The sequence below is a fragment of the Salvelinus sp. IW2-2015 genome, linkage group LG21 (genome assembly GCF_002910315.2).
Source record: "Salvelinus sp. IW2-2015 linkage group LG21, ASM291031v2, whole genome shotgun sequence".
Classification (NCBI taxonomy): Eukaryota; Metazoa; Chordata; class Actinopteri; order Salmoniformes; family Salmonidae; genus Salvelinus; species Salvelinus sp. IW2-2015.
In genome coordinates, this window is record NC_036861.1 from 772159 (window position 1) to 785780 (window position 13622).

Here is a 13622-nt window from a genome sequence, read left to right on the forward strand (position 1 = left end):
GTGTGTGTGTGTGTGTTTGTCAGTTCTATCTTCAGACTCATCTCTACTCATCTCTATTCATCTCTATTTCAACGTCTTACTGCTCAACTTCTACTCTGCATTGTACAAAAATAGCTCACATAGTACGGCATGTCCGCCAAACTTTGACTGGTGGCGACCAAACACAACAAAGGCATGCATATGATTATGTTTCATCTAGTGTAGAATAACAACATTTGCAGGCACATTTTACACTACAGTACAGTGCATTGACCCACAGGTATACATGGAAAAGCTGCATTCACATCAATATTCATGCCAGATTTAAGGTTAACTTACGACATGATTATTTTCCGCCTGATAGAAAGAGAATCTGGGTCAAWACCCAAACTTTGTTTGTCTAATTTTKACGCAGATGTCMACATTACACATACATGCTTCACCACAGTGTGCAAGAAAATAACCAACGGCGCCATTTCACAAAACAGGCTGTAGCCACAAAGAAATATATTGAATTGTCACTAGGTTTACAKAACAGTAGGTCCGTTTGAGAGCAGAAAGTTGGTGATGCAACATGCACATGAACGAGGTGTTTAGAAGAAAGTGTAAAGACTTGCCTGTAGTTTTACTGGTTTAGGCGACTCTGGCTGTTTGTTRCAAATRAACAAACGCAAATATGTTAGAGGGTTGTGCACGCCTGCACAATCTATAGAGCCCACTATAGGTACTACTGTAGGATGCATTCACTTTGGCAACACACATCATGGGACWGGAGCTCGTCTATATGGATTCTTAACACATTTACAGGCATGTTATGCAAAAAAAAACATCTATATATTGGCACATTTTATCAATGGGTTAATKTTTATAAACTGGGTGGTTTGAGCCCTGAATGATGATTGGCGGAAAGGTATGACAAAACATGTATTTTTACTGTTCTAGTTACGTTGGTAACCAGTTTATAATAGCTCCGCGTTGCTTCGTGCCTAAGAACAGCCCTTATCTGTGATATATTGGCCATATACCCCACCCACTCGTGCCTAATTGCTTAATGAGCCTATTTTTGACTGCCGTGGTAATGTACCAGATCATTATACGCTTCAGAAGGACCTGACCCTTTCGTGACCTCATCAACACAGCCCATGTGTGATCTATCTGATATGGGATTAACAAGGGAGTTAATCCACTGTATGTAAATAACCAGTGGATCAGACTGGCCTGGTATTAGGGGGACATTGTGGATCAACTGGCTGGTATTAGGGGGACATTGTGGTCAGACTGGCCTGGTATTAGGGGAAATTGTGGATGCGACTGGCCTGGTTATAGGCGGACATTGTGGATCAGACTGGCCTGGTATTAGAGGGACATTGTGATTAGACTGGCCTGGTATTAGGGGGACATTGTGAATCAAGCACTGCCTGGTATTAGGGGGACATTGTGGATAGAAACTTCCTGGTTATTAGGGGACATTGTGGATAAACTATCCTGGTATTAGGGGGACATTGTGGATCACTGTCCTGGTATTAGGGGAATTGTGATTAGACTGGCCCTGGTATTAGGGGGACATGTGTGGATCAACTGCCTGGTATTAGGGGACATTGTGGAATAAAATTATGCTGGTATTAGGGGACATTGGTGATCAGCTGGCCTGGTATTAGGGGGACAATTGATCAGACTGCCTGGTATTAGGGGGACATTGTGTCAGCTGGCCTGGTATTAGGGGACATTGTGGATCAGACTGGCCTTGGTATTAGGGGACATTGTGGATCAGTTGGCCTGGTATTAGGGGACATTGTGGATCAGACTGGCCTGGTATTAGGGGACATTGTGGATCAGACTGGCCTGGTATTAGGGGGACATTGTGGATCAGACTGGCCTGTATTAGGGGGACATTGTGATCAACTGGCCTGGTATTAGGGGACATTGTGGATCAGACTGCCTGGTATTAGGCGGACATTGTGGATCAGATGGCCCTGGTATTAGGGACATTGGTGGATCAGACTGCCTGTATTAGGGGACATTGTGGATCAGACTGCCTGGTATTAGGGGACTTGTGGATCAGACTGGCCTGGTATTAGGGGACATTGTGGATAACTGGCCTGGTATTAGGGACATTGTGGCCGTACAAGTTGTTAACTCCTCTTTCTCATTTACCCCTCAATAGAAAGACATACTGTAACTGTGCCTTTAGAACAGGGTTTAGGGGGAGATCTAGAGGTTGGTAGGGAGATAAACATGGAGGGGGAATATAGAGAAAGAAAAGACAGAAACGTACACTTACAGGAATGCTGTGGTCTTTTTTTCCTTTATGGGAGGAAGCCACATGTGCAAGGTACTGGATGACCTTTTTAGTGTTTTCTGTCTTGCCACACAGATTCACCTCTGAGAAGACAGAAAACATACAAGACAGATTCCTGGGTAGTAGATGGGGAAGAATGACATATGTTGTGTGTGTGTGTGTGTGTGTGTGTGGTGTGTGTGTGTGTGTGTGTGTGTGTGTGGTGTGGTGTGTGTGTGTGTGTGTGTGTGTGTGTGTCAGAACTGTCTTTCTGACTGGCAGATGTTTTTGTGAGGAGATTATGGCACTTGGGAAACTCCATAAACAGTCTTGAGCCGGGGGTGAGAGAGCTAGCCAAGCTCTGCTCCCTGCAACTCCGCTAAACAASAAATTAAGTGAAAATAAACCACATTTGAGAGGTTTATCGGATGAGGCGTTGTAGCAGAGCTTTTGTGTATCTATATGTGCTGTTTATTTTCTTTGCGCTAGTTTAGTTCAGCGGCTGTGGTTGAGGGTGGTTCTCACGGACCCACAGCGATGACAGCTTTAGAGCAAGGAAGTATGTTTTTGCAAGCTCTTCAAGCCATGCAGACAGAATCCTATCCCCAAGTGCCACTTACTGTACAGTAACATCAACACACAATGCATACCAGTGGTTTTACAATAGGTACTCATTCTACGTAATCGCTGGCGGTTAACATTGAACTTTCTCCCCGATCTCAAGCTCAACGCTAGGTTATACCTATTTGAGCAAAATTACCTGCAAAATAAAACTAACGACATGATGATCTTCAAATAAATGACAAGGCCCCTGAATAATCACTGAGTGTAAAACCAATTACCATAACAAAATCATGTGTTGTTTTTTCCTTTCAGATTCCTCTTACCTGGCCATGTGGCCAAGTCCWATGGTAGTCTAGTCTAATACTATGAATATGCTGTACGGCTGATGAGTTGTGTGTTTAGTGTTGAGCTCAATAACCACCGGGAGCAGAGGGTATTTCTGGCTGCGTATGAAATGACGGGCTCTGGTCAAAAGTAGTGCACTTATATAGGCATTAGGTTGCTATTTTGGACACGGCCATGTGCGTGAGTGATTGCGTCAAATGTCCCCGAGGTTGGCATTGAACTGGAAGTGTTAGATTCCTCAGGTTGGGTCGCCTTGCTGAAGAGGAGACGGCTCATATTCTCAGGGACTGACTTATAATCACATGGCATCTCTGTGCAGCGTTTACATTGCTATGACCACCGTCTCCTACAGTGGGTGTGTGTGTGTCACAGTCACAGTTGGCATATAAATGCATCATAGCAGATGTGAGATTTTATGATAGTGTTCAAGCCACACTTCCGACATCCATCCAAATTCTTCCATGCTCCCYCAGACTTAGTCATGTATGGTGAGAGGCTAGGGAAATATTTGTTGACTGGTGGCTTGTAGCCCTGGGGGTTCCAGGGAAATTTTGGGTGGTGGTGGATCGGGTTCAGACCAGCGCAGGGAGAGAACACACACACACACTTGGAGAAACTTTACCCTGTATACTCTTTCACACATCATCGGTGTAGGCCTGTCACAGAGGCTTACGATGAGATACCACGCTGACATTTTTCTTGGCAGCATTCCTGTCATCTGTAGATATTGGGCGCTAGACTGGAATACAGCCAACGGGTAGGGGTTGTGTGTGTGTGTGTGTGTGTGTGTGCCAGAAATACCAAACATTTCCCAGCTTCCCTGCCCCAAGCTTAAGTCTCTTTCCCGTAAGTGTCTGTCTCACTGTTCTGTGTTACCGAGTTGCTCCTTTTAAAATAGTTGGCTCTGTTCTAGTTCAATTCAATTGATTCCTCTTTCGACCTATAATCAGTGCTAAGTACATTCACGTCGGCTTCAATAAGCTACACTTCATTCTTAGTTGAATAGAGCTTCTGCAGGAATGCAATGCGGCAGGTAATTTCCCCATTTAATTTCCGGGACTAAGTGAGGAAAGATAATTGAATTGTGAATGTTATGCAATTAAGCTGGTGCTGCATGGCCTTTCTAAACCATCTGCTCCAAACCAGTGTGGTATGATACTATGCAGGCTGGATGCAAGGAATCAAACTGAGAAGACACTTTCCTGTAAATCCAGCAACCCACATGCAACACAGAACACAGAAAGAGAGAAGAAAAGGGCTGAGCAGACATGGCTCAGAGGTTACTCACGTGCAAAGAATTGATTGGTCCTCTCGGTCTGGGAGGGAGAGAGAGAAAGAGGGAGAGAGAGAGAGAGAGAGAGAGAGGAGAGAGAGGGAGGCGAGTAGGCGGAGAAGACGCGAGGGGTAGGAGCAGAAGAGAGGAGAAGAGAGAGGTAGTGGAGAGAGAGAGAGAGAGAGAGAGAGCAAGAGAGAGAGAGAGAGAGAGAGAAGAGAGAGAGAGGGAGAGAAATTATACACAGTGTCAGCATTTAGCATACTCATCGCAATGGCCATTCCCCAAAATCCCTCTTTCAAACTGAAATGAGTTCTGTACCAAATGTATCACTGGCTGACGAATGTACACAAAGTCATTTTACAGACATAGCCAACTTTACTGAGCTTGTGAGTTTGCCATCATGAGATACTCCTTCAAACGGTTGAAGGTCATTTCTGCACCAGGAACGAAATGTTTTACTAAACATTTCTAAAGCCTCAGGATCCAGACATTTCACAGGCACACAAAATGAGGAGGAATCAAGGAGTCTTTCAAAGGAAAGCTTTGTAGTGCCAAACCTCTGCATACAGAGATAAGGGCTGATAGTGTACCTTGTCGCTATTAGGTGGAACTGGGACTGAGGTAAAACCTGCTGAAAGCTACACTCTTAGAAAAAAGGGTTCTTCGCTGTCCCCAAGGAAACCCTTTTTGGTTCGGGTAGAACCTTCTGTGAAAGGGTTGATACATGGAAACCAAAAGGGTTCTAAATAGCACCTTTTTTTTCTAAGACTTGTATGTAGGCTATGTCCATCATGTGCATGGTAGCCAATGTGAAAACAGTTTTACAATGACTCATGAACTCAGTCCAGAACCACCCCGGGTAAAGGGGGGGGGGGGTAAAAATAAAAACTTTGCAACTCCAAGGCCATCTTTCCCTGTACTTTACAAGGCTTGTTTATTTAAGAGGCCCTGTGTCACAGAACTGGTGGCTGAGAAGAACCACAGCTCTCTAGGAAGAGGCAGATGCATCAATGTGATTTAGCAGTCAGCAGAAAGAGAGGAGAGAGAGAGGGAGAAGAGAGGATGCTCTGGTTTAATGCTAGAGAACAGGAAGAAGCAGAGGGAGCCCATTTTGCGTGGACAGTGAGGTTGGGACAGTTTGCAGACAACTAAGCCAATCACTGAGCTCCCTTCTCATCTAATTGGCCTGAAGGTGAACAGGGCACCACAATGTTTTTTTTTATTTTTTTATTATCTATTTCACCTTTATTTAACCAAATAGTCTAGTTGAGAACAAGTTCTCATTTACACCTGCGAACCTGGCCTAGATAAAGCAAAGCAGTGTGACAACAAACAACAACACAGTTAACCATGGAATAACAAAGCATACAGTCCAATAACAAATAGAAGAAAAAGTCTATATACAGTGTGTGCAAAGAGGTAAGATAAGCGTGGTAGGCAATAAATAGGCCTGTGGCAAAACAATTACAATTTAGGCAAATTAAAACATGGCAGTGATAGATGTGCAAAATGATGAATGTGCAGTAGAGATTACTGGACTGGCAAGCAGTAAAAAATAAAAAATAAACAGAATGGGCATGAGAAGTTGATGGGGGCTATTTTACAGATGGGCTAGTACGGTCAGTGATCTGTGAGCTGCTCTTGACAGCTGGTGCTTAAAGTTGAGTGAGTGGAGAAATGGGTATCCAGCTTTTTCAGTGATTTTGGCAATTCGTTCCAGTCATTGAACAGCAGAGAACTGGAAGGAAAGAGCATGCATTTAGTTTTAAAATTTTTTGGCATGTTTTTTTTTAAGAAAAAGCAGGTTTGGGAAAAAAAGGTTTCACGGAAGGAGAGTTCGTATGTCATTGAAAGCCCTCTGGAGGTTTAGTTAAACAGTGTCCAAAGAAGGGCCAGACGAATACAGAATGTTGTCGTTGCGTAGAGGTGGATCAGAGAATCACAGCAGCAAGAGCGAATCATTGATATATACAGATGAAAAGATCGGCCCGAGACATTGAACCTGTGGCAGACCCGCATAGAGACTGCAAAGGTCCGGAAAACGGCCCCTACGATTTGCCACACTGAATGCTGTCTGAGAAGTGTTGTTAATCCAGGCCGAGGGCAGTCATTTTTAGAAACCTAAGGCTGTTGAGTCTGGCCGATAAGAATATGGTGAATGACAGAGTCGAAGCCTTGCCCAGGTCAATGAATACAGCTGCACAGTATGGTCTCCTTATCGATGGCGGTATGCTATGTTTTAGGACTTGAGCGTGGCTGAAGTGCAACCCATGACCAGCTCGGAAACAGAATGATAGCGGAGAAGGTACGGTGGGATTCGAAATGGTCGGTGATCTGTTTGTTAAACTTCGCTTTCGAGACTTAGAAAGGCAAGGGTAAAGGCATAGATATAGGTTCGTAGCAGTTTAGGTCTAAGAGTTTTGGGGGGGGGTTTTCCCCTCCTCCTTTGAAGAAGGGGAATGACCGAGGCAGTTTAGAATCTTGGGATCTCAGACTGAATGAAAGAGAGGTTGAACCAAGGCCCTCAGTATAGAGGTTGCAACAATTTCATCTGATAATTCTTAGAAAGAGTGGTCCAGAAATTGTCTAGCCCGGCTGATTTGTGGGTCCAGATTTTGCCGCTCTTTCAGAATATCAAGCTATCTTTGGATTTGGGTACAGGAGAAATGGGGAGGCCTTGGGCAGTTGCTGTGGGGGGTGCAGCGGTGTTGACCGGGGTAGGGGTGGCCAGGTGGAAAGCATGCCAGCTGTAGAAATGGCCTTATTTGACCATTCTCAATTATTGTGATTTATCAGTGGGTGACAGTGTTTCCTAGCCTCAGTGCCAGTGGGCCAGCTGGAGGAGGTGCTCCTTATCTCATGGACTCTTACAGTGTCCCAGAACTTTTGGGGTTTGTGCAGCACGGATCCAAATTCTGTTTGAAAAAGCTAGCCTTGTTTACTTTCCTAACTGCCTGTGTACATTGGTTTTCCTAATTCCCGAAAAGTTGCATATCGCGGGGGCTAATTTGATGCTAATGCCGTATGCCACAGGATGTTTTTTGTGCTGGGTCAAGGGAAGTCAGGTCTGGAGTGAACGCCAGCGGGCTACATCCTATTCCCTAGGTTCTAACATTTTTTGAATGGGCATGCTTATTTAAGATGTGAAGGAAAGCACTTTTTAAAGAATAACCAGGCATCTTTTACTGCGGAATGAGGTCAATATCTTCCACGGAATCCCGGGCCACGGTCGTTAGGAAAGGCCTGCCTCGCCTGAAGTGTTTTAGGGGAGCGTTTGACAGTGATGAGGGGTGGTCCCATTTACCGCAGACCCAATTACGGAGAAAAAAACACACAAGCAACTGAGGTAGTGACGCTGAGATCCTGGTTGAAGAAGCAGAGGTGTATTTGGAAGGTGCAGGTGGTTAGGATGATATCTATGAGGGTGCCGCGTGTTTACGGTTTGGGGTTTGTCCCTGGCAGGTTCATTGATCCATTTTGTGTGAGATTGAGGGCATCAAGCTTAGATTGGTACGGATGGCGCGGGGTGTTAAGCATGTCCAAAGTTTAGGTCACCTAACAGCCGGAGCTCTGAAAGATACGATGGGGGGCAAATCAAATGGGGGGCAAACGCACTGACCGCACAAGCATAGACCTTTTGTGGTCAGTTCTGTGCCGTGAGTCCTGACGAAGGGCTGGCTCTTGTCAACCAAGGCAGAAGCCTAGGGGCTGGACCACGGAAGCATAAGGTACCCACCAAGGCAGAAGCCATGGGGCTGAGCACTAAGAGGGCGAGCCATGGGACTGACTCAAATACAGAGATAGCGACCAGAGCGCAGAGCAATGGGGCTGACTCCATAAGGCAGAGTTATGCTGACACGTAGAGCAGAGCATGGGGCTGACCCAACAGTAAAATGAGGCAGAGCATGGGGCTGACTCAACAGTAAGGGCCAGAAGCCACAGTTTGGGACGCTACATAACCCATCGTATTTCTACATAGCAGCGAGCTAGTTTTAGAGGAAAGGTGGGAACATAACTGTAACCAGATTTCCCATATGAAGTTCATAGCCTAAGTGCCATGTGGCCGAGTTCTCAGATTGGACTATAATAGACCATGACCAATATAGCATAAGAGAGAGAGAGCTGCTCACACCGGCAATGACTCATCAGGAGCAGAACTCCATCGTAGCCCTGAAGACAGTCTTCTGTCCAATCTGTATCTCTACCAAGGAGGAGCACTTCTATGTTAGATGGGCTTTTTACCCCTGAAGACATCAATAACCCGATCGTTTCTGGGAATACACGCCTTAATAGGTTTAAAGAGTTTCCATCCAATCTGGGAGAGTCATGATGCGCAGTGGAAAGGTGGACGGAAAGGATTGTGATGCATTATTAGATTGACTCCTGTGAGGTACCGTAGTCAATCATTCAAGACAGGGGTGCATCTCTTCCTTCATAGGGGCTGTGTATTTTCCTGTATTCACCAAAGGAGTAACACTTGTCTCTAGGCTAAACCTTATCAGCTTTTCATGGATGTCAATGACCCAAATTATTTCATTTCCAAATGTTTGATTTGATTTGAGGATTATTCCTATACATAGTGCAATGTTTTGTTGAATATTTGTATATTTGCTTATTGCATTGTTAGGAGCTACTCCAACGTCAACAAAACAAAGGAGATGATCTTGAACTTCAGGAAACAGCAGAGGGAGCACCCCCCTATCCACATCGAAGTGACAGTAGTGGAGAAGTTGGAAAGTTTTAAGTTCCTCAGCGTGCACATCACAGACAAACTGAAATGGTCCACCCACACAAACAGTGACAAACTTTTACAGACGCACAATCGAGAGCATCCTGTCAATCTGTATCACCGCCTGGTACGGCAACTGCACCGCCCTCAACCGCAAGGCTTTCCAGAGGGTGGTGCGGTCTACACAACACATCGCCGGGGGCAAACTACCTGCCCTMCAGGACACCTACAGCACCTGATGTCACAGGAAGGCCAAAAAGATCATCAAGGACAACAACCACCCGAGCCACTGCCTGTTCACCCTGCTACCATCCAGAAGGCGAGGTAGTACAGGTGCATCAAAGCTGGGACCGAGAGACTGAAAAACAGCTATATCGAAAAACAGCTATATCAAGGCCATAAGACTGCTAAACAGCCATCACTAACTCAGAGAGGCTGCTGCCTACATAGAGACTCAAATCATTGGCCACTTTAATAAATGGATCACTAGTCAGTTTAATAATGGCACTTTAATAATGTTTACATATCTTACATTACTCATCTCATATGTATATACTGTACCTTATACCCTCTATTGCACCATGCCTATGCCACTCGGCCATCGCTCATCCATATATKTATATGTACATATTCTTATTCCATCCCTTTAGATTTGTGTGTATTAGGTAGTTGGTGGGGAATTGTTAGATTACTTGTTAGGTATTACTGCACTGTAGGAACTAGAAGCACAAGCATTTCGCTACACTCGCATTAACATCTGCTAAACATGTGTATGTGACCAATAAAATTTGATTTGAGCTAGTAACCAAAGTATTTAGCTGCACCTGCTATAACATCAACTGTACGGGACCAATAAACATTGATTTGATTAGATTTCCTAATTATCTCAGGAATTTCACCCCGAGCTACGAGACGGCGAGATGTGTGCACTACAAAGCATTCCGATGAATTCATGTGACATGTGGAATTGTCGCTGTGATGTAACAAGTGACGAATGTAACGTGTCGTGTTCAAATCTAGCGGGTCTTCACCATCTCTTAGGAACAGAGAGAGAGGTGCTACTGGTTTCCATCTTTGTCTTGACGCTGTGAGTTTGGGTTGCTGCTGGGCATTCAAGTAGGTACTGTACATCTCCTCTCCATTCATCCTCACTTAGCGGATGAAAAGGGTTGTGGAGAAACGTCTTGATGTGTAATAAAAGCAGTAGTAGTGCTACAACCAATGTAGCAAAACAGGAATCTGTTAGCGTGATGTTGCCATTTGTTGTGGGCAGCCGGTCATATTAATGTTTGCTTTGCGTCGCAAATATTAATTATTTGACGTAATAATCATGTTTTTGACCACATCTGAAGAACTWCATTGGAAACCGTTTGATATTAAACCAGCCTCAGAAGCGGGACATGTTTCTTCTCCCTTCTCCAAATGGGTTTTCCCCCTCTTCTTTCTGAGCTGAGGCCAACAGTCTTTCACCGTCTCTGCTACAGATTCTACAGACGGTGGCTGGCCACTGACATTACCCATGACCTCTTCCTGAGTCACTGGAAGGCATCAGAGGAAGGGATGATACCTGAATAGTTGCGCAATTTCCCTGAAGGTGAGGCTTTGTCTTGACCTGGCCTTCAGGAGGGAACGTTCGGATTCAATTTCTGTCCTGGATGAGCTCATTTGCGATTCCAGCCCAGCACAGTTAACATGATATACATCAATAAAATAACACTTGTGGTGGAAGGAGGACAATCATTCAACCATGAGACGCTGCGCGCACAAACTCTTACAAAATGCTAATGTCCTTCGCTACAGTAGCCGTAACTATTCTAATTTGGCTCAGTATTGTCACAGAGAGAGAGGTCGTCCTGGCCCGGTCTTCTGATGGAGGGAGAGAGCTGGTTTGAAAGAGTGAACTGGAGAGAGGACAGAGCTGGATGGGTTGTTCTGTAGGAAGGGATGCCTGAGGAAAACAGGGTGGGGGGGGAGACTCAGGCACAGCTGGACGGCTCATCAGGGACAGTGCAACTTCCTTGATTTGAGCAGGTTCTTCCTGGCTTTGATGACGGGTGGGGGGCCTGGCTTGACACATTCTCACTGATGCACAAGGATTTACAGCCATTTCATGGTATGATGTCATCATCCGCTGCTCTACGCATGGCCGTACTGAGAAGCWCGCACACACCCCATTGTCTCATCCTTCCTGTGTCTCCCTTTACATCCAAAACCCCTATCTCTTTCAGACGCAAACACAGCCCAGACAGCAAGGCTGCTGTGGAAACATCTCTCMCTTTATCTGGCCGGCTGCAGACGCGGGAAGGATATAATCGATTCAAGAGGACGTTCTCGAATTCCATTCATTCATGCCAATGTATCGACCTTAACAACCTCTCCAAGATCGTAAAATTCTGATGACTATTTGAGGGGTAGAAGCCATGTTGGGCATAGATGGGGAACCAAGCAGAGCTGTTATGTCTGTAACATTGTTTTATAGCCTAGTCATGAGAACCGTTGTGTGGGATTCACATGATTGGTAGTGTTCTTTCCAGCTTCACATGACTTGATTATTTTGGATGGCTTCAAGAGGCTTCTCCACGGAATAGGATACGGATTGTTTTGTAAATGATTTAAAAAACTATTCATTTTGTTACAGTGTTTGGCCATTCTTTAGTAATGGACTGTCTCATGGGAGGGGAAAAGGCAGTACAAAGATTTGGTTATTACATGCTCAAAATAACAGAATAATTACTATCATAATTTTACAGCCTAATTAAGCAAGTAATCACAGGCTTGGAATGGATTGGCTCCACTTCAGCTCCTCCACAGACCAACCCAGACAACAAAAAACAAAACACACGTCACCATCCTCGTCAAACCTGCGACAAAAGTGAAAAATGTTGGAGGACATCTTGAGCACAGTGGCTCTGCGTTGTGGCGTTTTGCGACGGAGAGGAACAGGGAGGACAGGACCGAGGGAGAGAAGAGAGCAGCGGGGGGCAGAGGGAGCTGATTCAGCCCACAGACAGTGAGCTCAATTGTGAGCTGTGGGGCCCCTCGCTGGCCTGGGCCAGCCCTCGCTATTGAAAGGCTCATGCCGGCATTAGATGAGAGGAACTGGACGTGGAAACCCTCGCTCAGAAAAGCCCAACTCCAGAGGTCACTTTTGCTGTTAACAAAGTGGCTTTGAAGGAGGAAGAGCTCAGAAACCAGTTTGATATAAATAGAGGTACAACACATCCACTGGGCCGCGGTGGATAATGAACACAAACTGGTGGTCTGCAGCTTTAATTGACCATAGTCTAGTTTTCATCAGTTTCAGAAAAAAGAGAATGTCTCAAAATGAACTCTGAGCACTGATAACGTATAGCAGACGCACTCTGCAACAAATAAAGGCATCATCCAAGTGTTGTGTGGTGAGCAGTAGTATGTCAGTCAGCAGATACCAGAGTCAAAACCAGAGCAAAATGAAGATCATTGTTGGTTATCCTGGCTCCTCCAGGGGAAGTTCCAACCGGCCACGAGACAGGGGGGATAGGGCCTATCTCACACTGTGGACTGTGGGCAGACTGCTTCCCCATTACCCCTCCCCCCTTCAGATCCCCCCTGCTGGATTGATGCAGTGACCAGACTCATGCCATACATTCCAGTTCACATCCCTGCCAGCCACGAGCCTCAAGCTCAATTCTAACGAAAAGTGTGCTCATGCTGGAAATAGAATGCATATGAGTGAGAGAAAACAGACGTGACGCGAGWGTCAACAGCATCATAGCGCGTCAAATTAGCAAGAAAGTCTATTTTTCACGCGTCTACACGGAGCAATTCTGGTAAAACAAGCAGATAGATTGCATGGGGTCATTTGTAGAAAAGAATTAGGGAAGATAATTACAATTCCTCTATGCTAAGTAGACTAAAGATGTAGTTTATAATGTATTGGGCAGTAAGCTAAGGTCGCAGCCTACCTGTGTTGATTTCATAGGCATATAGCTTTGGCAGGCTACGTCTGGAAAACTTGAGGACCGCTTATGTAGAAGAACAAGAAAGACTTGGTTGTTTATAAACAACTCGGGTTTAGCACAGGTACGGTGGCTCCCGTAGGACATCTAAGGAACTCACAACAATAACTCTCAGGGGCTTCGTAGGGAACATAGATAACTGTTTATTATGGATTTTCATTGGCATACGCTATACAGTGTATGTGAATTGACGCTCGCTACTCTCGCATGCAAATTTTCACGCCGTTGACAGGCGTCTGTGATTTCGGCTTCACTCTAGACTCTAAGGCAGAAGGCAAGCCTCTCGTTCACATCTACTATATGGATGGACGACACCTGTACTGACCATATATGGACAAATACCTGGCCATRTACRAAGAACACCTGTACTGACCATGTATGGACAAATACCTGGCCATATACAGAAAACACCTGTACTGACCATGTATGGACAAATACCTGGCCATATACAGA

The 13622-nt window shown here is 45.2% G+C and overlaps 1 protein-coding gene across 1 annotated transcript in view; it reads right to left on the minus strand.

Annotated features, from left to right (window-relative positions):
- Window positions 1-13622, minus strand: part of LOC111982307 (myosin-10-like) — a 108726-nt gene that overhangs the window by 50201 nt on the left and 44903 nt on the right. Inside the window, 3 exon segments of the mRNA XM_070433794.1 lie at window positions 597-626; window positions 2261-2359; window positions 4451-4482. Coding sequence (XP_070289895.1) covers window positions 597-626; window positions 2261-2359; window positions 4451-4482 — 161 coding nt within the window.